The sequence below is a fragment of the Schistocerca piceifrons genome, chromosome 2 (genome assembly GCF_021461385.2).
Source record: "Schistocerca piceifrons isolate TAMUIC-IGC-003096 chromosome 2, iqSchPice1.1, whole genome shotgun sequence".
Classification (NCBI taxonomy): domain Eukaryota; kingdom Metazoa; phylum Arthropoda; class Insecta; order Orthoptera; family Acrididae; genus Schistocerca; species Schistocerca piceifrons.
Genome location: NC_060139.1, coordinates 362,121,362 through 362,148,238, shown reverse-complemented (window position 1 = coordinate 362,148,238; position 26,877 = coordinate 362,121,362). Strand labels below are relative to the sequence as shown.

At 38.1% G+C, this 26,877-nt stretch overlaps 2 protein-coding genes across 4 annotated transcripts in view; one reads left to right on the top strand and one right to left on the bottom strand.

Annotated features, from left to right (window-relative positions):
* LOC124775020 overlaps positions 1-3,724 on the bottom strand; it is a 106,530-nt gene extending 102,806 nt beyond the window's left edge. The window contains exons 1-2 of one of the 2 annotated variants that reach the window (XM_047249780.1): positions 3,500-3,724; positions 2,846-3,035 (exon numbers count right to left, since the gene is read on the bottom strand). In XM_047249780.1, coding sequence (XP_047105736.1) covers positions 2,846-3,035; positions 3,500-3,536 — 227 coding nt within the window. In that variant the 5' untranslated portion in view covers positions 3,537-3,724. The remainder of the gene's footprint in view (positions 1-2,845; positions 3,036-3,499) is intronic. The other variant, XM_047249781.1, reaches the window with a different exon arrangement.
* Positions 3,725-3,803: 79 nt separating this feature from the next.
* LOC124775021 (galactokinase-like) overlaps positions 3,804-26,877 on the top strand; it is a 155,230-nt gene continuing 132,156 nt past the window's right edge. Inside the window, exon 1 of one of the 2 annotated variants that reach the window (XM_047249784.1) lies at positions 3,804-4,152. In XM_047249784.1, the coding sequence (XP_047105740.1) occupies positions 3,955-4,152 (198 nt within the window). In that variant the 5' untranslated portion in view covers positions 3,804-3,954. The remainder of the gene's footprint in view (positions 4,153-26,877) is intronic. The other variant, XM_047249783.1, reaches the window with a different exon arrangement.

Genomic DNA, 26,877 nt, shown 5'->3' with positions numbered 1-26,877 from the left:
TTAACCTATCCATTTCCCTTTTTAAATTTTCTAACCTACGTGCCCAATTAAGGGATCTGACATTCCTGGCTTTGACCCGTAGAACACCAGTTTTCTTTCTCCTCATAACGACGTCGTCCTGCGTAGTCCCCGCCCGGAGATCCGAATGGGGGAATATTTTACTTCCGGAATATTTTACACAAGAGGACGCCATCAATATTTAACCAAACAGTAAAGCTGCATGCCCTCGGGAAAAATTACGGCTGTAGTTTCCCCTTGCTTTAAGTCGTTCACAGTACCAGCACAGCAAGGCTGTTTTGGTCAGTGTTACAAGCCCAGATCAGTCAATCATCCAGATTGTTGCCTCTGCAACTACTGAAAAGGCTGCTGCCCCTCGTCAGGAACCACACGTTTGTCTGGCCTCTCAACAGATATCCCCCCCCCCCCCCGCCCCTCCAATTGTGGTTGCACCTACGGTACGGCTATCTGTATCGCTGAGGCATGCAAGCCTCCCCACCAACAGCAAGGTCCATGGTTCATGGGGGGCAGATTTTTCTATGAAGGGCATAAAAAGAGGCATCCTTGGTACTGAGAAGCAACTGAAAGAGTTTAAAACAAATTAGTCATCAGTTCCAGATGGAATCACAATTCAGTTTCAACAGAATATTCATAAGCATTAGCCTCCTACCTAGCTTACACTTATCATGAATCTCTTATCCAGCACAAAGTCACAAGTGGCTGGGCTAAAGCGTAGGAGCCTTATTTAAGATGGTTAAAAGAACAGACTCGCAAAATTATTGCTTTGCTCCAGCATTCTTGGGAATATTTTAAATTCAGGTATAATCAGTTTCCTTGATATAGAAAATCTTCTGCCCACAAATCAGCATGGACTTAGAATGTAAGACTGTTGCACTCTTGGTCCAAAAAAGAACGCATAAATTTTGACAGAAACAAGTTAGTAGACATTTGTGGATTTGTAGGAGAGTGATGCAGGAAGCATACAACAACTTTCACCATCGTATGTTAGCGACAGATCTTGCTCAGCACCACAGAAAGTTCTGGTCCCATGTAAAATTGCTGATCAAAGGCGTTCTAATTTCAAACTGACCAGAATGGTATGGCAGTGGAAAACAGCAAAAAGAATGCTGAAGATTTTAATTCTGCATTTCAATGATCATGCGAAACTTGATTTGCCCTTTTCTTGCACAATATCCTGTGAATCACGGGTGGAGAGCAACAAGTGGATTACATTTTCCTACATTTTCAGAAAGCATTTGATGCAGTGCCCCACTGCAGACCAGTAATGATGGCCCACGCATAAGGAATAGGTTCTTGTATACGTGAATGGCTTGAAGATCTCTTAAGTCAAGTATGTGGTCCTGGAAAGTGAATGTTTGTCACAGCAAATGCATTACCTGGAGTGACATGGAAGTGTGATCATACCACTGCTGTCCTCTATATGCATAAACAATGTGAGGGATGGGGTGAGTGTTTGATGATGACACTGTAGTGGGTGGCGCAGTGTCATCAGTGAGGGACTGTATGAGGATACAGGCTAATATAGACAGAATTTTTAATTGGTATGGTGAATGGAAGCTACTCTAAATGTAGAAAAATGTAAGTTAAGGTAGATGAGTAGGAGAAACAATCCTATAAGGTTCAAATACAGTATTAGTGGTGTGCTGCTCAGAGCTACTACCAATTTCCTTAGCAAATTTAGTTTATGTCAGAATAGGAAAGGGAAATTGGCTGGTTTGATAGCAGAAATTTTAAAGGCGCTCACAAGAGTATTCCTGTAATCACTACTGTGAGTGCAGCACTCCTTTTTTAGGGTACTCTCAGAATTCGGGCTATCAGTATTAAGAGAAGTAACCACAATTGAAAACTTTGAATCTCAAACAGGTGAAAATAAAAATGAAGTTAAAATAAACTTTTTGTCTTGAGTAATACTAATCTGCCACACAGGCTGTTGTAGCTTTGATTATAACATTCTTTTACTTCGTCTTTTTCACAGTTTTAGCTGTGTAGTCAGTTTCAAATGTATGGTATAACCTGTCAAAGAGATTTATTTGGGTTAGAGTAAAAAATTACAGTGGTCAGACATTGTTAAAATGCAATTAGATGGCTGGACTTGAAAATAAACAACATGATGCCAAGTATTTCTTCTAGCTGTGACACAATGTACTACTTGCAGACAGAATTATTATTAGATAATTTCATGAGAGAAATGCAATGGTTGAAGTTAATATAGTGGGTGGCAGCTAAAAGAGGATTTCTGGTCAGCTCAGTACAGAGTTATCAACAAACAATCAAATACGTGTAATGCAGGATTAATACGAAAATAGGAAAGTGGGCAATTTTACTATAAACACCACAATGGACGCCTTATAGTGGCCACAATAGATACAAACTCAACACTCGTAACAGTAGTACAAATTTATTTGCCTACTAGAGTTGCATGTGATGTACAGATAGAAAGAAAGGATAATGAGATAAAATTAATTATGCAGGTAGTTAAGAGAGAGGAAAATTCAATATGTGATTAGGCGCTGGAATTCATTATGGGAAAAAGAGGAAAATGAAAATTAGAACAACATAGATAGGAGGAAAGAATTGAAACAGCAAGCCAACTGGCAGAATTTTGCCCAGAGTGAAACATAATAATGGCTAACACTTCTTTTTAAGATTCACAAGAGAAGGTTGTATACGTGGAAAAGACCTGATGATTCTGGTTTCAGATCGATTGTACAATGGATATTTACATATTTGAAAACCATACATTTTGGAAGTGGATTTGGATTCTAATTTATCAATAATAATTTCTTCAGAACTTTTCATCACAAAATTTCTTGGTCACTCTGCTTACCCTGGGTATCGCTGTGCTATCTGCTCCAGCCATGTCCAGCTCTGTGGTGTTTTTATCAATCCAAATGGACCATGGATATATGACAATCCTCTCTGAAGCACCGTTTCCACACACATACAAAATGGGTACAGCGTTTCATTGTTATCCGTTACAGATTTCCCACCGTTTCTCAGTAAACAGCTCGCAAAACCTATAAAAACGTAGAAACAATTAGGTTGTGATATAAGTTCGTAAGCTTCCATGGACTGTAATTTTGAGTAAAATAATTTTAGGTATCTGGCCGCGTCGCTAGTTGACTGCCGTGAAGAGAACCGCTGCAAGTCCGTCGAAACGTCGGCAGTTTAGTTGCTTTAGTGTTTCGTAACGACGCGGTCAAATGCCCAAAATTATTTTCCTCGCAATTAAATCGTGGCTCCCTTGTGTTTTGGTTACATCTCTTATAAGCTACAAGACCAGTAATTGGCTTGATAAATAATCTCACATCATCCAACAATCACGTAAAAATTTGGGATTTTCATTTTGAATTATGATCATTGTTGCACCTGTCAACAAAATTAATTCAAATGGGAAAAGCTTGGCGAAAGGGTATAAAAATTAGTAAAGTTTATACGTAGAAGTAATTCTATATCGTTCATGCTTTAAATGTACACGCACTTTTCAATTCTTTCAGAAGAGGATCGTTGATAGACATTTAGGAAAAACAAGGGGCCAGGATCGCTCATTTATGCCTCCCTTTAAATACGGTAACAACTTTAACCGCCATAGACAGTTTACAAAACAGTGTAGCAGACGACTACGAAACGCCAATAAACAGTGCTGCCACTGGTGTTTGATTTAAAAAGCTTGTTCCGAATCGAGACATCACTCGAGCAGCAGAGAAGGAAGGAACAATTAGCACCAAATTAGTACCAACAAAAAACAAAGATAACACTGTATTTTAGTCAGCAACTAGGCGTAAATCCATGGCTAACGCGTGAAAAGATGAGTAAAAATTACAGTGTGGTAGTACAACAAAACCTATTTCAGCGCTTAGCCGCTTAATTATCTGATGACGTGATAAGATGATTGCATAATTCGTTCTTATCTGTTGCAAACGATAAAAACAGAGAATGAGCTGCTGTTGTAGTACAGACGAAAGCCGCACAATGGCAAGTGACATACCGCAGGTAGAAAGCTTAATAAATGAAGCCGAGAAAGCTTTTACAGAAAAATTCAAAAGTAAGCCAGACGTGGTGGTATTTGCACCCGGAAGAGTGAACTTAATAGGCGAACACACCGATTATAACGATGGTTTCGTTTTGCCTATGGTGAGTGTTACAGTTTACCAAATCCTCACGCCATCAAACGTTAATAGCAATTTCTTTGAAATAATGAGCCAAAGACGTAGCGTGTTTAAGCGCGAACATTGAAAAATTGTGTGTTGTACTTTCGACTGGAATACAAAGAAAAAAAGGGTTACATGTGCTGTTTATTGGAGATTATAAGTATGTGACTAGCTTGGCACTGTTGGATAATTGTATTGTGTGTACAGACTTTTGAAATTAATAAAATGTGTTAGTGACAAAGCCGCTGCTACTACCGTTATGATCTGATAAAAGTCATAAAAGGAGAAAGTGTTCCAGGGGAGAGATTTTGTTTGCCACTGTGTATTGGTTAGTACCACGCAAAGTTTTCTCCTAATGGACTGACATAAAATTTCAAGCAAATGGAGAAACCAGGTTGAAGCTCAGCCCAGCCCACTAATTTCAGCTACTATAAACATGAGCGCTAGTGCGATAATTTCCACTAAGTCATCAGAAACAAAAGATCGTCTTATTTTAATTATGTTTCCAATACAGTACTGAAGATTTGTTCCCATGTAATTAGTCCAGTCTTATCTGAAATATGTAATACATAACTAACTCGAGGCATTTTCCAGAGAGACAAGTACGTCATTTTCAAACCCAATTTTTGAAAGGTGATAGGCGAGATGTCAGTAACTGCCGACCAGCTGCGCTGTTGACAGCATTTTCCGAAATTTTTGAAAAGGTTGTGTGTCCTAGACTAGTATCTCACTTAGCAACTGTAACATCGCCAGGTAATCACAGTTTGGCTTTCAGAAGAGTTGTTCAACTGGGAACACCGTTCGCATGTTATACAAGCGTTAAATAATAAAATAGCGCCGTTCGGTACATTTTTCAACCTATCTAAAGCATATGACTGTGTGTGTAAGTGTTCTCCTAGATAAATTGAAGTCTTGTGAGATTTATGATATAGTCAACAATTAGATTATATTCAGTTTTCGTTCCATAGGCCCAGAAAAAGAAATGATTCTCGTGGGTGTGGAACATGTCAGAAAGTATGACATTGAACATTTGAATGTAATACTTACTAACCTGATCATTTCTCGTGAGATTGTCAAAATAGGTGAATACAATGCAGAAAACTGGAACCGCTAATATTTACAGGGTTAACACGCTGTCAGAATAAACTTTTATGCACTATTAATAAATTTATCATATGCAAAATACATCTTGACTGTTATGACCAAGTGCTGTCAAAACTGAAATCTAAAAGATATTTTTACTGAAGCTGGCTTGACAGTCTCTGTTAAGAAATTCATCTATGGACTAGAAGGAGTCGCCTATCAAAAAGTTTTTCAAACTCTGTTTAAACCGTGCCTTATCTGAAACCAAGTTTTTAGAGGTTGCTGGCAATTTATTGAAAATGTCTGTTCCTGAATATTGGACCCCTTTTTGGACCAATGTAAGTGGATTTAGGTCTTTATGTAGACTGTTCTTATCCCTCGTATTGATACTATGTATTGAGCTATTGGTTGGAAATAGAGATGTATTACGTGCAACAAATTTCATTAAGGAATAAATACACAGAGAAGCAGTGGTTAGAATACAAAGCTCCTTGAACAGGTTTCTACATGATGTTCTTGAATTTACACCACAAATGATTCTTATCACACTCTTTTGCACCCCAAAAACTTTTGCTCGATTTGATAAATGACCACGTATGACATAATAGAATGAAAGGAAGGAAAGTATGCAAGTTTTTTTATATTTATATCTCCTACATCTGACATCATTCTCACTGAAAATGCAGATTTCTTCAGGCACTTAAGCAATTCTGTGGTATGCCCTTCCCAACTGAAATTATTATTGAGTTGTAATCCCAGAAATTTAACTCTGTCAACCTCTTCGATCTGCGTGTCTTCATATGTTGTACACATGCCGGAAGGTGAATAAAATTCTTGATTCTTGAAATCTCTTACAGGTTCTGAACTGCATCTAGTGGGCCTTCTCAAAGTTTAATGACAGTGAATTAGCCTGAAACCACTTATTAATGTCAGTGAAAATTTGATTAGCAGTTATTTCTAAATCTGTACTTGACTTGCTACTTATTGCAATGTTTGTATCAAAGGGGGGGGGGGGGGGGGGAGAACCAACCTTAGCATCTGGCAATGTAACAGATGAGAGGTCATTAATGTAGACAAGAAAAAGCGATTTGACCCAAGAAGGAACCTTGAGGAACACCACATGTAATTAATTCCCAGTCAGATGAAGACTGGACTGTGTACTGCACAAGTATATTGCAGCGACACCCTTTGTTTCCTGTTGGATAGATAAGACTCAAACCATTTTGCAGCATTCCAGGAGACATGATAATTTACAGTTCATACAGTCAAAAATGCTTTTGGCAAGTCACATAAAATGCCAATAGCCTCTAATTTATTATGTAATGAAATAAGTACATTCTCACTGTAAGTGTAAATAGTTTTCAGTATATCAGAATCCTTAAGAAATCCAAACAATGACTTGGACAGTATATTATTTGCAATCAGATGCTTAATGAGCGGCTTGAACACAACATTTTGAGATATTTTTGAGAAAGCCAGCAAAAGTGTAATTGGTCGATAGTTTGATGGTATCTCTCTTTTCTTCCGTCTTGTAAAGAGGTTCAACTTCAGCATATTTTAGCCAGTCTGGAAATGTTCTGCTGATAAGAGATTTATTACATAAATAATTTAAGATAGAACTCAACTCGCATGGGCAATCTTTGATTAACTTCATTCATGTTATCATACCCACTGGAATACTTAGATTTTATGGATTTTATGATGGATGCTACTTCTTTGGGAGACATGAGTGTCACTTCCATTTTACTGAAATGGTCTCAGACACTCCATTGCACTGTTCACCGAACCTGATAACCCGAAGCTGTCAGTAACAGAAATGAAGTACTTGTTTAAGAGGTTAGCAACACTACATGTACTTGTTACCAAAGACTCATTTATTTTTAGAGCTATCCATTCCTCTTGCTTTTTGGCCCCACCTGTCTCTGTCTTCACTATATTCCAAACAGCTTTTATTTTGTTGTCTGATGTAATTATCTTTTCCTCATAATAAAGCTGCTTCGATTTCTGGATTACTTGCTTCAATGTTTTGCTGTATTCTTTGTAATGCATTACAATTCTAACATCAGAGCTGTTCCTAGATTGTAGATACAGTCGCCTTTTTGTCCCACATGATTTCTTTATTCCTTGTGTAATGCATGGTTTGTTTTTTGACTTCTGTGTGATTTGAATTACCTTTTGGGGAAAACAATTTTCAAAAGCGGAGGTAAATTTATTAATGAATGCTTTGTATTTTACATTTGAGTCAGAAGTATTGTAAACATCTATCCAGTTCATGTCTTTGAGCAATTTCCTGAATTTCTCAATTTTTGATCTATTTATTACCCTCTTGTACTCAGATTTAACAGATTTTTTATCCTGACAAGTTGCAACATTTAACACAAGATGCTGCATGTCATGATCAGATAGCCCATTTACTATTGGTTTTGTGATATGACTTTTTTCCCTAGATTTGACTACAAAGATATTATCAATAGCAGTCTCAGAGCATTTACATATCCTAGTAGCAAAGTTCACAGCACGAACTAAATTGACTGATAGTATTACTGACTGCAATAATTGTTCACTGACAGAGCTTTTCAATAAAACCACCTTAAAATCACCAGAACCACTATTTCCTTGTTTTTTACCATGAGATGGGACAGCAGAGCTTCCAGATTTTTAATTGAGATGTTAAAATTTCCTGAAGGTGATCTGTATATACCTGCACTTATAAAGGACATATTATGAAATACTACTTCTGTTGCACAAGCTTCTAAGTGCTGCTCTGAGCAAAATTTATTAATATAAATTTTGCTCAGAGAATAAATTTATTAACATAAATTTATTAATGCTATATCCAAGCAAAAGAATGTGGAAAGTTTTACTTAGTAATTCAACCAATATAGCAAAAAAATGGTTCAAATGGCTGTGAGCACTATGGGACTTAACATCTGAAGTCATCAGTCCCCTAGAACTTACGAGGGTCAGTCAAAAAGTAATGCCTCCTATTTTTTTTCTACGTTTAATTGTCAGGAAATTTAAATGCAATTACATAGGTTGAAAACCACAACATTGAGGATCATTTTGTCATTTTTCAATGTAATCTCCGCCCATCTCTACAGTTTTGGTCCATCTTTGAACAAGGGCATGTATCCCAGCACGGTAAAAATCACAGCTCTGCTTCCTAAGCCATTGACGCACGGATGTTTTGACGGCCTCCTCATCTACAAAATGAATCCCACGATGAGCTTCTTTTAGTGGCCCGAACAGATGGAAGTCTGATGGTGCCAGGTCAGGGCTGTATGGGGGATGAGGCAAAACTTCCCATCCAATTTTGACAATCTCGTCAGAGGTGTGACGACTGGTGTGTGGTCTTGCATTGTCATGCAAAAGAAGAACATCTGCCATTGATTTTGTTGGGCGAACTCGCTGAAGACGTGCTTTAAGTTTGTTGAGGGTTGTGACGTATTGAACAGAATTTATTGTGCATCGCTGCTCCAAAAAATCAACCAGAATCACACTCTCTGTATCCCAGAAAACTGTTGCCATAACTTTCCCTGCCGATCGCACAGTTTTGAATTTTTTCTTCCTCGGCGAGCTTGTGTGACGCCACTCCATTGACTGCCTCTTTGATTCGGGTTCAAAAAAATGCACCCATGTTTCGTCCCCGGTCACAATTTTTTTCAGAAACTCATCTCCCTCCAAACGGAAGCGCTGCAAGTGTTGGGAGGCTATTGTTTTCCTTGCCTCTTTATTCTGATCGGTTAACATTCTTGGAACCCACCGTGCACAAACTTTTGAGTACCCCAATTGTTTAATAATCGTGATCACACTGCCTTTACTAAGAGAAATAATGCGACACACTTCATCTGCAGTCACCCGACGGTCACCACGAATGATGTCATCAACTTGCTGAATGTTGTGTGGAGTCACTGCACTCACCGGCCTGCCGCTCCGCTTTTCGTCAGTCAACGGTGTTTGCCCTTCAGCTTCCTTACAACGACGAACCCATCGTCTAACAGTGCTGACATCCACTGTCACAACACCATACACCTTCTTCAGTCTTTGATGAATGCGTATGGGCGTTTCACCTTCTGCATTCAAGAATTCAATCACACAACGCTGTCTCAAACGAACATCGATGTCGGCCATCTTACAAACTTCTGCTGTGCTGCCACCTGTTGACACAGAAAGTTACTACTGCAGTGGATTGCAGAAGAAGGTTTGAGGAATGGCGCCAAATTCAAATTTTTCACTTAACTTAATTTCTTTAAGTAGAAAAAAAATGGGAGGCATTACTTTTTGACCGACCCTCGTAGAACTACTTAAACCTAACTAACCTAAGGACATCACACACATCCATGCCTGAGGCAGGATTCGAACCTGCGACCATAGCAGTTGCGTGGTTCTGGACTGAAGTGCCTAGAACCACTCGGCCACTGCGGCTGGCCACCCAATATAGCACAGGGATGTAATTTTGACTAGGTAGAAATCACGTATAGAGTTCCTTAAGGCTCAGTCTTAAGTCTACCACACCACTGTTCCTCGTACATGAAATGATCTAACTAATATACAACAAGCAGAATTAGTTCTTTTTGCAGATTACACTAGTATATTGTAATCAATCCAAGCAGGCATAAAGAAACAGAAAAAATCCTAAACAATGCTCTTAAAAGTATCACTGATCGGTTTTCTCCAAATGGTCTCACCCTCAATTTTAAAAAGACATAACATATTCAGTTTTGCACATCTAGGGGTATTACACCAGTGATAAGTGTCATACATGGTGACAAAATAATAAATAGCGTGAAAAGTTCAAAATTCTTAAGTGTTCATATTGATGAGAATTTATGCTTGAAAAAGTACATTATGGAACTCCTAAAACAACTTAGTTCAGCCACATTTACACTTATTATTGCAAATTTTGGGGAGAGACAAATCAGTAAGTTGACTTATTATGCATTTTTTCATTCAATAATGTCATATAGAATAATGTTCTGGCTTAGCTCATCCGTAAGAAAGAAGGACCTCATTGCTTAGAAACATGCTATAATAACAATAATGTTTCATGCTCACCCATGATCATCTTGTTGATATCTGTTTCTGTTTAAGGAGTTGGATATTCTGACTGATTATTTCTTGGAAATAATCCACAGCTCTTTGAAAGGAACAATGTTGTACATAATTACAATTCCAACAGGAAAAATGATATTCATTACTCCACATTAAGGTTGTCTTTAACACAAAAAGGGTGCACAGTGCTACAACTAAAACTTCTGATCACTTGCCCAGTGATATGAAATGTCTGACAGGTAGCAAAGTAAAATTTGAGAACAAACTGAAAAAGTTTCACCTTAACAGTTCCTACTCTGTAGAAAAGTTTCAATTATTGCAATGTGTAAAAGGTGTTGGCTAGGAATTACTAACTCGCATCCATATATTTAGAAAAAAAAGGAGAGAGAGAGAGAGAGGGGGGGGGGGGGGGGGGGAGAGAGAGAGAGAGAAATGTTCAGCATGTAGCCGCTTATAAAAATTCACAAACTAAATGTAAAATGACTCATTCCACACCATTACGATGTATCATGCAAAATGATTTGTGGATGAATCTAACTACCCGACATTGATTCCTTCTGTTTCTGATGCCTCTGACTTCTTTCATAAACTCAAAACTATCCATGGAATATGATTCATGTAGCCTATAATGGAGAAACTTCAACACACAAAAATTGATGATTGGCTCCCTGCAAATGGACTTACCACTGAACTTCCATGATATATACAAACTGTACCTGTGCAGTAGTCACCACATCATTTAGAAATAAGATTTGGTACATAGAACATCTGCAACTGAGATGCATGATTATTAATTCAGAGATCTGCTTGAGTTGTACTACTGAGGTGGATCTCTCTAAATTAATTATCATTAGAAATAAGATGTGAGGGCACATCAATAAATGAAACAGAATATTCTAAATTGTGTGTTTATATGCATAAGAACCTGTAGTGGAAGGCTCATGTTACAGATCTTAAACTTGTAAGCCCTGTAACTTTTCTGTAATGGATATATCAGATTTTGGAGATGAAAATGTGGAAAAGTTTACTTACTTTTTCTATTCTCACTCACTAACATGATGTAGGAAACAAGACATTTAAAGTAGTAAATGAGTTTTGCTGTGTGAGCAGCAATATAACTGATGCTGGCCGAAGTGGAGAGGATGTAAAATGTAGACTGTCAATGTCAAGAAAAGCGGTTCTGAAGAAGAGATGTTTGTTAACTTTTATATATTTAAGTGTTATGGTAGGAAGTCTATTTTTTTTTTTTTTTTTTTTTTTTTTTTTTTTTTTTTTTTTTTTTTTTAAGTATTTGTATGCAGTGTAGCACTGTATGGAAGTGAAATATGGATGATAAATGGTTCAGACAAGAAGAGAATAGATGCTTTTGAAATTTTGGTGCTACAGAAAAATGCTGAAGATTAGATGGGTAGACCATGCAACTAATGGGGTGGTACTGTACAGAATTGGGGAGAATAGAAATTTGTCACACAACTGGACTTGAAGAAGGGGTCAGTTGATAGCACACATTTTCAGGCATCAAGCGATGCCAATTTAGTATTGGAGGGAAGTGTGGGTGGTAAAAATTGTAGAGGGAGACCAAGAGATGGAATAAAGGAAATAGATTCAGAAGGATGTAGGTTGCAGTAGTTACTCGGAGATGAAGAGGCTTAACAGGATAGAGTAGCATGGAGGGCTGCACCAAACCAGTCTTCAAACTGAGTACTACAACAACAATAATACAATCTCATAATTGAGGACAAACATATTTGTTGGACAGAAACACAGTGTCAGTATGCCCTACTATCTAGGACACACTATAGAGTGGACAGAATGTATCATCCTTGATTTGATTTGATTTATTATTGGTCCTGTAGATCATACAATTTGTACAGCAAAGCACATCATGATATAGGACAAGTCAATTTGAAAATTATGTTAAGATGGTATATGATGAGAGATGACAGTAGTGGTGCATAACTCACATAGCAGAATACATACAGGATATATAGACAAAATATAAAAAAGGTGGTGTGTGATGAGAGATGACAGTGGTGCGTACTGCACATACCAGAATACATATAAGAGATACAGACGGAATAGGAGTAACAAACAATAATTAAATTATCTTACTAAGTAGAAATATCTCCCAGTGAATATACAGCTTATTACAAGTAATTAAAATATTGTAGTACATAGTTCACATAGCAAAATACATATGAGATACAGACAGAATATGAGTAACAAACAATAGTTAAATTATCTTACTAAGTAGAAATATCTACAAGTGAATATGCAGCTTATAGCAAGTAATTAAAATATTATGGCACATAGTTCACATAGCGGAATACATAGGCCTATATGAGATACAGACAGAATATAGATAAGATACAATAATTAAATTATCTTACTAAGTAGAAGCATCTACAACTGAATAAACAGCTTATTGCAAGTAATTAAAATTTTGTTTCAATAAATTCATGTATGGAATAGAAACAGTGATTTAGTAGCAATTCCTTTAGTTTAGTTCTCATTATTTTTGGGTTTTTGCTTGTTTTTATGTCTGTTGGGAGGTGGTTGTGTATTTTAATGCCCATACATTTAACCCCATTCGCATATAATTTTGTGTTGTGGGCTATAATTTGTAACTATGTTTTGTTTCTGGTGTCGTGTGTGGCGGTCTGCATTTCTGTCGAGGGTGTCCAAGTGCTGTACTGTAAAACAAGCTAGTTCCAATATATAGAGGCATGGGAGTGGCAGGCTTTTTTACTGTTGAAATAGTGGTTTACAGTGTTCAGTTCTTTTTTTACATTTCATTATTCTTACTACTTGTTTTTGTAACTTGAAAATTGTGAGAGAATCAGAGCTCTTTCCACAGAAGATTAGGCCATAGCTCAAGACAGACTCAAACAGGGCATGGTACACCAGCTTCAAGGTATCTACACTGGCTGTGTCTTTTAATGATCGTAATAGATAGCAGGTTTTACTAAGCTTTTGTGACAATGCCTCAATATGTTGTTTCCAATTTAGTGTGTTACTAATGGTAAGTCCAAGAAATTTGGTGTCCTGCTTGTACGTAATGTCATCTTTGCCGATAACTATAACTGCATTGAAGGGGATTAGATTTTGTCTCGTATGAAAGTTCATGCTTACAGTTTTTTGAGTATTTATGAGTAGTCTATTTGCTACAAACCACGACTGTAAATGACAAGTAGTTTCATTAACTGCATCTTGCAATGTGTCACCTCTACTGGTTATCAGGATATTTGTGTTGTCCACATACAGAAAGGAGCTGGCATTTGGTATGTGTTCTGGGAGATCATTTATGAACAATATGAAAAGAACAGGGCCAAGGACAGATCCCTGAGGGATGCCATATGTTGTATGTAGTATATCTGACCTGCAGTGCCTGAATGTCTGATTTTCTTATTTCTACATATTGCTTTCTTTGACTAAGGTAGCTATGGAACCAATTGTGGGCTACACCTCTAATTCCATTCTTAGGGAGTTTCATAAGCAGCAGCTTGTGGTCGACCATGCCAAAGGCCTTGGACTGATCAAGAAATATACTGACAGCAGGTTGTTTATGGTCAACAAAACTTGAGCATTTTTCTAGAAATGCATACAGAGCATGTGTGGTGGACCTATTTTTCCGAAATCCATATTGGGAAGATGTGATTATGTTGTTAGAATTTAGACACATTTCTAATCTAGTTAACATACAGTATTCAAATATTTTTGAGAAGGCAGATAGTATAGCAATTGGCCTATAGTTTGTCACGTCCGTTTTCTCTCCCTTCTTGTAGAGAGGTATAATTTTAGCAAGTTTTAGCTGGTTTGGAAATGTTCCCTCTAGAAATGAGGTATTTATAATATTCGGCAGGGGTCCACTGATGTAATTTGAACACTTATGAAGTAAGAAGCAGGGTATCAGATCATGCCCTGCAGAATAAATCTTTTTGACTCTTTTTTTAATAATATCTTCAATTTCATACGGTGTTGTAGAAGATAGGAAAAAGAAGTTCAGAGGAGTATTATTTTTGAGACAAGAGTGTGCAGTGTTTGGAGAGTTAGTCAGGAGATTTGTGGGAGGAGAGTGAACAGTATTTGAAGAGTTGGTTAGGAGATTTGTGGAAATATCTGAAAAATAGCTGTTGAATTTATTGGCAATTTTATGTGCATTTTTCAGTCTTTTGTCATTCTATATTTAGTGTGATTTTGTCCTCTATCCTTAACTTTCTACCAGTCTGTTCATTTACTATACCCCAGATCGTCTTACATTTGTTGGAAGAGCTCCTAATTGTTTTATCATTATGAGCCTTTTTAGCCCATTTGATAACTCTCCTGTATGTGGTTTTGTAATTTTTATAGTATACCTTGAACTCTCTGGATTTGCCACTGTCCAGTTTGCTAAGTCTGTGCAGCAGCCTCATCTCTTCTGATGAAGTTTTAATACCTTTTGTGACCCAAGCATTCTTTTTTTTGTTACTGATAGTCTTTGTTTTCTCTGGGAAATGGCAATTAAAGTAATATTTAAATATCTGCAGAAAATTGTCATATTTTTCATTTGTTGTTGAGGAAGTAAATACACTTTGCCAGTCTTCTTTCTCTAAGCTAAGTACAAAGTTGTTTATGTTGCTATCACTATAACTTCTACATTTAATAACTGTTGGGAGTACATTGAGTGGTGAATCCTTATTAGGATGATATGTTGTGTCCACTCTAGAACCTCTTAAGACAGTAGGGTACACCGACATCCTCGCTCTACATTTCCTCCCGTACCTAATCTCACAACAATTAATAACAGTTCCTAGGCAACAGTAACAACTATAAAAAAAATTAAAAAAAAAACAAAAAATAAAAAAGTTGTTATATTAACTTAATTATGTTGTTAAATTAACTTAATTATTTCATGTATTGGAAAATTTGACTCGTTCCACATCATTACGAAATATCGTATTCACGATCCATGGAACTAGTATTAATCTAATTTAATCTAATCATATAGAAGAACAAATGACTTGCAGCATCCATAACTTAGCCTTAGTGGTGCACAGAAAAAAGAGTGTGTGTGTGTGTGTGTGTGTGTGTGTGTGTGTGTACGCGTGCGTGCGTGTTTGCTCACAAGCTTTTAGAGAGAGGTTGGGGGGAGGTGAAGGGAGATTGTCCCCATAGTTATGTGTAAATCACAGTATTAAAAAAGTTCAGGCATGTAAATGGTGAACATGTTCCCATATTTTTGACTGAGACAATGCATTATAATAGGAAAACTGGCTTGTTTCGCAGCATAATTAATTTATCCATTATTAATTTATCCATCTTTAAGCATATGCATCCAGTTAATGTCGTCATGAGTAATGTACAAATGGTTTTATAAAGTGATTGACATGGTATGAAACATACCTACACATATTAAGGTACTACACGTAATTAAAGTGCAGATAATTATAATGATTTTTACACATGGTTAATAATTAAATGTGATACTATACATTGTGAAGTTACTAAGTTTCACATAATAAAATAATAGAAGGCGTGCACAACAATTTCCCAGTGTGGTTAATAGTAAAATACGAACTGAACAATTGTAGTTTCTTGCATGTCCATTATATACATAAGATAAGATACCAGAGGGGACACATAAAACATGGAAAGAAGATACAAAGAAACAGTATTATGAGTTATTTAGTAAATCAGGTTTACTTTTGAAGAGTTTTCAAATTCATTAAGTGTGTGAAAAGTTTTCTCTTTCAGCCATATTTGGGTTTTATGTTTAAAGTTATTAAAAGAGGATGCATATGACTCATATCACTATGCAGCTAATGTGTTGAATGAGAAGCTTTATTCCTACATATTCGTAGCAGCCGTGTGTTTTTTTTGAGTTGAATTGTAAGTATGTCTATCTTTATAGATTATAGAGTTTAGCAATCAGTTGTCCTTTTTTTAGATTTTATTATGCAAATCCAGATTTCGGCTAGTGGCTAGCCATTCTCAATGCTAAAAAAACAAGAAGTACATAGTCAGGTGATATAATAAAAAGTTACAACTAATGGCAGAACTTATACGGCTTGTATATTACATACCACTATTTTCTATTCTTGAAGCATGTAAGTCCCCCGTTGCTCGGGCGTCAGTCACATTTCTTTGAATACTACTGTATAAAGAAGGTATGCTGTGTGGAGAACACATCGGTTGGTTTTATGGTGCCCTCTATATGAACTATGTATATAATATTAAAGAGAAGTAAAAAAAACCTTCAAATTTGTGTGGGAATTACATAAAATAAAACATAAGTAAAATTCTTTACATTGATGATTTCATGTTTGACAGTAAATATAGAAATATATATATATATATATATATAGGAAATTTCCATGTCCATTCCTTGTGAGTCAGGTGTTTTATTCTTTAAACACCTAAGTAACATCATATGGGTAAAAACATTTTTTAAAACTTTATTTATAAGACATAAGAAGGCACATGCTATATACAACTATTAGAGTTGATCTGATTTGAATGTTTTTATCTTTTTATTAATTTTTTCTCTTTATATTGTTGCAGAAGAAACTGATCAGTGCAATCACTGTGGTGTAGTGATTATAATACTAGACTGTTGCATGGAGGGTGGTGAGTTCAAAACTCACCTGAACTGTAAAACTTTAATCTCTATATGCGGTTCGAGTACATTCTAGAAGTATCCACAAATGTCAAGAATCATTGTACTGGAATGCTCTGTAACTGTATATATACCGTATGTGTTCTGGCCGGAGGCAGTTCACTCCATGCTCTTGTATATGCAAGTGCTGAATAAACCTTTGTTACGTGAAGTTAGTGTTCATCATTCATCTAATTACACCTTCTATGTGACATTATTCTGGTGGAGGCTCCAGGTATTGGGAATTGGCTGAAGGTGTATGAGCGTATAGTCAAATTTAACAAATGGGATTGACCACCTCGGACAATTTCCAACGTCTGCTTTTGGCAATGGATGGATTACTGTTTGCACTGATTATCTGACATGCTACGCCATTACAAAAGATGTGAAAACAGCCGAAGCATTTGAGGTAACCAAATTCATCGTGGAAGACATTATATTAAAACATGGTGGCCCAAGGTCGTTAATTACGGATTGAGGGAAGGCTTTCCAATGGAATCATGTGACACAGATAAACTGTCGGTGCAACATTACTCACCACATGACAACTGCCTACCATCCTCAAACTAACGGGCTTACTGAACGCCTTAATAAGACCTTGGCTGACAAGCTAGCTCGACTCCGCATGCTGCAGGCTCAAGAAAACGGTCACCAAAGGTATGACGTCAGCCACCTCCCTGCTGTCTGCCAGCCCGGTGACCTCGTCTGGATCTTCACTCCTGTTCGGGAGGTTGGTCTCTCTGAGAGGCTCCTCAGGCACTACTTTGGACCTTATAAGGTTGTAAGACAGTTGTCTGATGTTACTTATGAAGTTGAAGATTTCAACCCCAACACAAGAGAACGAAAGATCAGAGATAGGGTCCATGTCCTTCAAATGAAGCCCTATAAGGATCCTGCAACTCAGGGTAAATTCGTAGCTCTAGCAACAGGCAACAAGCAAGAAGCAGAAAAGTGATGAAGAGCGTAGCGGCAAAGGAAGTTCTAAGAAGATCACCGCCAGGGCGAACATCAGTTATCGGCAGTTGGAGTCTTCAGGACCAATGACTCGTTCTTGGACTAGGAGGATGTAACACCGAGACACTGTTCTCTTAAGGAGGGAGCAATGTCACAAGCAGCTGAGTAGCGCAATCACCATGATGTAGTTGTTATTACACTAGACTGTTGCATGGAGGGTGGTGAGTTCAAAACTGACATGAACCGTAAAATTTTAATTTCTATATCTGGTTCGAGTACATTCTAGAAGTACCACAAATTTCAAGAATCATTGTAATGGAATGTCCTGTAACTGTATATATACCGTATGTGTTCTGGCCAGAGGCAGTTCTCTCCGCTCTCTTGTATGTGCAAGTGCTGTATAGATCTTCGTTAAGTGAAGTTAGTATTTGTCATTCATTTAATTACACCTTCTTCTATGTGACAATATAAACGTCATGGCAGGTATGTTGTTCCTCTTATTTATTAAATAGTTCATAGATGATGCCAAATGTCTGCCAGATGGGTGGCTGGTGCAACTTGGCATTCTGTTACAGATGTAAAGGGTACTAGTCTTTTTGTCATTTTAAACTGATTTTACTTATAAATACAATAAAACCAATACACTGAATTGCTGTTATTAACAATGTGCAAGCATCTGAGCTAACGTACCGTGAAGAAAGTTCAGTGGGGTCAATGTTATAACCATCATACACGTACATAAGGTACAATGCAAAAGTGAATAACTATCCACATGACTTTGTAGGCACTATATATAAGAACATAGCTAATAAATACAAAAATAGGATGACGCTTTACAATAATATGGCTTCTGAAGAAAATGCTAAGTTTGTTGGTTTACCTTACTATGGAAAAATGAGTGCAAGGATTGAAATAATGGAAGAGTTGTGGAGGAAATGCATGAGCTCAAAAAAATTTGGAAGGAGTACTTTGAAGATCTGTTGAATGCCGCCAAGTGGGTAACTAACAGCGATGGAGAGCCTAAGGCAGCAGACGATTATAATAGTGGGGAAATTGATGATCTAACTTGGAATGAAGTGGAAGAAGCCATAAAGAGGATGAAAGGGGGCAAGGCACCAGGTTGGGACGAAGTAACAGTGGATATGATACGAGCAGCAGGAGAAGTAGGAACCCAGTGGCTATACAGAGTGCTGAGGGTGGTGTGGAAGGAGAACAGAATTCCTGAGGATTGGAAGAAAGGAATTATAGTCCCGATCTTCAAGAAAGGGGATAAAAGGAGATGTGAGAACTACAGAGGAATCACCCTGCTATGCCACTGTGGAAAAATCTATGAAAAGATCCTGGAGAAGAGAATAAGAAGCAGTATTGAAAGTAGACTGCAAGAGGAGCAGTATGGTTTCAGACCGGGAAGATCAACAACGGACCTCATATTTGTGGTAAGGCAACTGCAGGAAAGGCGCTATGAGTACGGGAAGGACTTAATCATGGCCTTTTTAGATATTGAGAAGGCGTATGACAGTATCTGTAGGGACAAGCTCTGGTATGTGCTGAATGCAAAAGTGATAGATGAAGAGATAACACGAAAAGTCAGAAAAATGTATGAGGGAAGTGAGAGTTGTGTGAAAGTGGGGAGGGAATGTACTGCATGGTTCAAGCTGGAAAATGGGCTGCGACAGGGAAGTGCACTTTCGCCTTTATTGTTTATTATTGTTATGGATGAAATCCTACAGCAAGTATCAGATGCAATTGGAGATCATAAAATGAAAGCAGTGCTTTTTGCCGATGACCTGATGTTATGGGGAAATTGCGAGAAGGAGGTGCAAGAGCAGTTAGGTGTATGGGAGGCAACGGCAGCACAATATGGAATGCATTTCTCTGCAAAGAAAAGTGAAATAATTGTCACAACAAGGAAGAAGAATAGGCCAAATGTGGATATAACTTGTGGAGGGGAAAAACTACAAGTGGTAGAGAACTTCAAGTACCTGGGAAGCATGATTGAAAGTAAGGGGGGAAACGCAATGGAAATAAATGAAAGGTGCAGAAAAGCAGGACAGTTCTACAAATGCATTAGGGGGCTTATTTGGAGCAAGGAGGTGCCACAGAAATCCAAGGGAATTATATACCGAACCTACTTTGTCCCCATATTGGCATACGGAAGTGAGACACGGGTAATGCACAAAAGCGACAAAAGTAGAATACAGGCTAGTGAAATGAAGTTCCAGAGGAGCAGGTTGAGTGTAACAAGACGAGACAGATTGCGAAATGTGTATGTGAGGGAAAGACTAAAGGAGGAACCAGTACAGGACAGGATAGAAAAATCAAGACTGCAGTGGTATGGACACATGAAGAGAATGGATGAGGGAAGAATTCCAAAGAGGATGTTTGATCTGCAACTGGAGGGGAAGAGGCCCCGAGGAAGACCAAGAGATAGATGGGTGAAGGGAGTGAAGGAATGTGTGACGAGAAGAGGAGAGAACTGGACGAAGGTGGAAGAGGGGGAATGGTGGAAAGACAGAACACGGTGGAGAGGCTTGTGTTCCCGACAGACCCAGCCAGTGGCTGGAAACTGTCCAAGATGATGATGATTGCAACTATCTTTAGAAAGTACTATGCGATAGTGTCTTTTGGAACCAGAAATCACTTAGGATGTATTCTGAAACACTCTGTAGATGCAAAGAACATATTTCTTGCTTCTGGAGTTTATAAAATTGATTGCTCCGACTGTAGGGCCTATTATGTTGGCCAAACAGGTAGGAGGCTGGAAATTAGTTTTAGAGAACATGTCGCATTGGGAAGAAAAGATACCATGGAAAAATTGAGTTTGGCTCCCCATTTACTTACAAAGAAATATAAGGTGCCGGCTTTGACATCTGATGTGAGGTTGCTGCATAAATGTGAGAAGGGCAGGTTCCTTGACCTCCTAGAAGAGCTGGAGATCTGCCATCACAATAATGCCGACACCAACCTGATTAATGATCAGGTTGTTATGAAAAATGTGCTGTGTGGGAATTGTTTGAAAACTTGTTGTTAGGAAACAGTGGAAGGTTTGACCCAGGGGAAACAAAGTAGCTCCTGCCGCCTTGCCAATATGTAGCAGCCATTAGCACAATACTGTACAAGTATGATGGTTATAACATTGACTCCACTCAACTTTCTCCATGGTATGTTAGGTCAGATGCATGTACAGTGTTAATAACAGCAATTCAGTGTACTGGTTTTGCTGTATTTATAAGTAAAATCGGTTTAGAGTGACAAAGAGACTAGTACCCTCTACATCTGTAACGGAATGCCAAGTTACACCAACCATCCCTCTGGCTGACATTTGGCACCATCTATGAACTATTTAGTAAATAAGAGGAATAACGTACTTGTCATGATGTTTATATAAAGAGAAAAAATAATACAAAGATAAAAACATTTAAATCAGGTCAACTCTAATAGCTGCATATAGCATTTGCCTTCTTATGTCTTGTAAATAAATGTAAAAAAAAGAAAAAAAAAAGGTTTTACCCATTTGATGTTACTTAGGTGTTTACAGAATAGAACAACTGACTCACAAGGAGTGAACCTGAAAATTTCTTATATACAGGGTGTCCCAGCTATCTTGTCCACCCAAAATATCTCTGGAACAATAAAAGCTATTGGAAAACGACTTTCACCGGTATCAATGTAGGACTGGGGCCCATGAATGTACATATTTGGAAACATTCTAAAACGTAAGCATATGTGTTTTTTAACACAAACTTATGTTTTTTTAAATGGACCTGCCATATTTTTTCTTCAGCAATCCATAGCATGACAAAGCACATACACAATGGCGTTGATTGCATCGCAATATTCCCGTTACATCCCGAGATATTAAGACGCGAAGTTGACACTTGAAACACCCGACATGCGCTGCTAGCGCACGTCCTGAGGCTGAGGCGTGAACCCCATGCTGCCCGTAATCGCGATGTGATTGACATGCGTAATCACACTTCCATACTTATCAAGAGGTCCGAAACGAATAATACGGTCTGCTTCCATCCTGCATTAACGTCGTACATTCCAGCAGGTATTTATCCCATAGGCTAGGGGTGATGCGGTTCTGTAACATATCTGTGTACCGGAGCGTTAGTCACAAAGTTAACTTCGCTTATTGTTAATCCGTTACTAAAAAGGTAATGCCGTTCAACGTTAAAACTTTACTCTACTGTAGATCTAGCGCAAGTGACAGTTAATCGTTCACTCGTAATAGTAAAATTCATGTTGATGGTTTTAGTGAAACGAGCAAGTGGACTGAAAGTTTTACCGTTGTTTAGGTAAAAATGTTTTGATTTCGGAATTTCAGGTAGGACATAGAAGATGAATGTAAACAAGTTTAACCAATTAGTTTTATTATCACATAATTATCAATGTTATGTTTATCTAATGCGTCAAATGACAAATTGTTGCAAACAAATGTTTCTTAACATCACTGGGTAAAATGGCCCTTTGTAGAAACTTCCACTGTGATACCAGCACTACATACTAAACATAGCGTTCACATCTCATGCTCAAAGTGATGCCCATTGGCTTGCACTCTGCGGATGAAGGATGCCCTACTTCGTGCTACTGTTTCCTCCGTGATGGCTGTACAAGCATCAATAATTCATTGCTTCATGTCCTCTAGTGTTGTTGGTTCATGTTGGTAAACAGCATCCTTCACTGCTCCCCAAAGAAAATAATCCAGCGGTGTAAGGTCCGGAGATTGGGCAGGCCACCTAACTGGGCCACCTCGTCCAATCCACCTGCCAGGGAACTTACGGTTCAGAAGTCGTCGTGCTCGTAAGGCGTTATGTGCAGGGCATCCGTCATGCTGATACCACATGACCATTCTCCGGTTCAGAGGTACGGTGTCCAAGAGAACAGGAAGATTGTGTCGTATAAATCTGGAGTATTGTCTGCCATTTTGGATGCCATTTATAAAGAAAGGTCCGATAATGGTATCTCCAATAATCCCACACCAAACATTAACTTTCCATGGACGTTGATGCTCTACCTGACAGAGCCATTTTGGATTGTCTGTGGACCAATAATGCATATTCCTCATATTGACAATTCCTTTGTTGGAGAATGATGCCTCGTCGGTAAAGAGAACATCTGCAAAAAAATTTGGATTAGTCAGAAGTTTTTGCTGTGCCCACCAACAAAATTTTACCCTATTGCGGAAGTCATTTCCATGAAGATCCTGGTGTAAATGAACATGGTAAGGATGAAATTTATGACGTTTAAGAATACACTGTGCACTTGATTTCGACACACCAACTTCACGTTCAATTTGACGTGTGCTGATTTGAGGATTCACAGCTATGGTACCGAGCACGTTCATCTGTGCGTGTTCTAGGACGATGTCGAGGTCTTGGATTTAAGCTTCCCGTTTCACGTAGACGAGATGTGAGACGACCAAACATCCGGCGATGGCTTGTCAGGGAATCGTCTTCTGTACAGTTGTTCTGACTGAACAGCATTTCGTCCACCTACAACAGGGTACAGTACAGGTATGTAGAGTAGAGTAGAAAACAGACATATTAACTCAATAATCATAATGTTCGCTAACAGTACTATCAACAAACAAGCAATCTCATAACGTATTTCCCGTCAACGTACATTCTCCATAGATCAGCAGCATTTCTACCATATCTTCATGTGTGTACATTATACTGTAAAGTTCGACAACACAACGTTTATTCACAATGTGTACTACCTCCGTGCCGTCACTATATTACTCTGATGCACGACTACACTGGCAAGCGGTGTACTGCACGCCAAAGCAACAACAAGTGGGATGCTCAGAGGATGGTGGAGTACAGGAGTTTGCATGGGTCACAAATCATAAACAAGGCGAAGTGGTAACTGTGGCAGTAGTGGGAACTACGTTGGACACTTGACTAGGTAGAGCCAGGCCCTGCGCGACAGGCACAATGGGTCATATAACGCATTAGATAAACCTTATTTTGAGTGTGCAGGATAAATAAGACAACCTGACGGGTGTACACTGATCGGTACTGGTTCATATTGTGTACGTAGATACGTAAAACGTGCAAGAGGGAAACCATTATGTGCTTATGAGAGTTGATGGTAGCAGACCGTATTATTCGTTTCGGACCTCTTGATAAGTGTGGAGGTGTGATTACACATGTCAATCACATCGCGATTACGGGCAGCATGTGGTTCACTCCTGAGCCTCAGAACGTGCGCTAGCAGCGCATGTCAGGTGTTTCAAGCGTCAACTTCGCATCTCAATATCTCGGGATGTAATGGGAATATTGCGATGCAATCAACGCCATTGTGTATGTGCTTTGTCATGCTATGGATTGCTGAAGAAAAAATATAGGAGGTCCATTTAAAAAAACATAAGTTTGTGTTAAAAAACACACATGCTTTCGTTTTAGAATGTTTCCAAATATGTACATTCATGGGCCCCAGCCCTACATTGATACCGGTGAAAGTCGTTTTCCAATAGCTTTTATTGTTCCAGAGGTATTTTGGGTGGACAAGATAGCTGGGACACCCTGTATATTTCTATATTTACTGGCAAATGTGAAATAAGTCGGACAACAACGTAAAGACTTTTACTTATGGTTTATTTTATGTAATTCCCATGCAAATTTGAAGTTTTTTTTTACTCCCCTTAGGTATTATATACATAGTTCATTTAGAGGGCGCCATACAACCAACCGATGTGTACTGCACACAGTGTACCTTCTTTATACAATAGTATTTGAAGAAATGTGACTGATGTCCGAACAACAGGGACTTATATGGCTTGAGAATATAAAACAGTGGTACATAATATACAAGCCATATAAGTTATGCCATTAGTTGTAACTTCTTATTATATCTCCTGACCAAGTCCTTTTTGTATTTTTAGCGTTAAGAATGTCTAACCACTAGCCGAAATCTGGATTTGCGTACTAAAATCTAAAAAAGGACGACTCATTGCTGCACTCTATAATTTATAAGCCACATAACAGTCGCTGAGTGCATTCACTTTCCGAATAGAAGGTAACCTGATGTCTACCTTTAATGCTCAACGAGTATTATTATTACAAATGGACTGCCTAAGGTTGTAACTGTTATGGTTTTCTGTTATGTAGAGAAGGCAGCTGTATATAAAAACAGATGGGTCTGTCATTATCTGTAATTCTTTGAAATAGGACCTACGTGTTATGTGATTTTTGGTAATCCCAGAGATGCTCCTGATGGCTTTCTTCCACTAAATAAAAATTTTACTGACCACTGGAGAATTACCCCACAGAAGAATGCCATAGCTCAGCTGGCAATGAAAGAAAGCATAATAGGAGTTAATCAGCAGTTTCTCAGAAACAGATATGCATAATTTATTCAGTAGATAGATTACTCGTGAAAACTTTTGAGACGTGTAGGCTATGTGACTCTCCCAAGTTAATTTTGTACCTAGGAGAGGTGGCAGAAGTAGATTCCACATCAACAGTGGATAAGCCAAAAGAAATATTTATAGTCTTTTCGTAGTTAATAGCTATGTTGTCAGCTTCAAATAACATATTATATAATCCGAGGAAATCTTTACTTTGCACCTTCAGTTTATTTATGAAGTATGAAAGTTGTGTCATCTGCATAAAGCACAAATTTGCATGGCATATTGCTGAGCATATCATTTATAAATATGATAAACAGTAGTGGCCCAAGCACTGATCCTTGGGAATACCTCTAACAACATTCACAAACTGTGACTTTTCACCATTGTAGCTCACAATTTGTTTCCTGATACTGAGACAGCATTTAATGAGGGAAAGTTGCAGGTCCATAATGCTGTAACACCATGGTTTCTCCAGTAACTGAATTTGATTCTGAGGTTTGCAGAATGAAATGCATTGACGACATCGCTGTTGAGTGCCCATAGGCTCCTTCTTCCAGCATCAAATGCCTTGCTCAAGTCCAATAGTGTGGCTTCAGCAGATAGTTTGGATTCAAAAGAGGATTGTACAATAGAAACAACATTTTGAACAGCTTTAACTGTTGGTAACTGGGACATAAAACCAAGCTGAGATGTAGTCAGTATATTGTTTTTCACAAATGTATGAAAATTTGCTTTTGTATACAGTATTTAATTATTTTTGAGAAAGTGAAGTTGGATGATAATAAGTATTAGTGCAGGATTTATTACCCATTTGTGTATAATGGAATAACTACTGTCTTTTTTAAACATTCTGTAAAAATATTAACAGACATCCAGTTTATGTGTGCATAGAGTGATTGATATTAAGCCTATTCTTTTTTTAGTCACAAAATTTGAGAAGCTATAAATATTTTCTGATCTGGAGCCACTTACTTTTGCTACTGACTTAATTACATCAAATACTTCCACTTTTCTCCTATTACAAGTTGGAACAGTATCAGCAAAATTTTGCAAAAACTCTTTTATATAAGGAGATGGTGAGTTGGGTTTTGGTGCAGGTGTAGGAATGTTTCCGTACCTTACTTATAAGCTGATTACCCAATGACAGAACAAGGAGTGCCAGGTACGAAACAAAGACAATGTTTGTACGTGGTCAAGGAACACATCTCTTACTGATTATGCAACTACAGACAATCGCGCAAAATAGTCTCGAAATTCGTAAGTTCTGAACAGAGTCACTTGCTAGTGTGGTTGGCACTGGAAAATGGCGTAGCATGGTAGAAAAGGTGGATGCCAAGCAGAATGGCAGTTTTGTCCCCAAGTTTCACCAGCACTATGACATTCTTACATGAGGCACAGAATTAACGGTCTCCAGTTGAAGATGTGACACGAAACACCATTTACATGCACTGCTATCTAGCAGGAGCAGAAAAGGTGCAGCGCAGGTGTCTCTCAAAACTTCACAGTATGTATTGCCATGTGGCGTATCCAAAGCGGTGTGAGCATGGAGCAAAAACATATGTTGACTCTATGAGGAGAAGAAGGAGCCTGGTGGAGGCTAGGTTGCCGTAAGTCTCACTACGGTA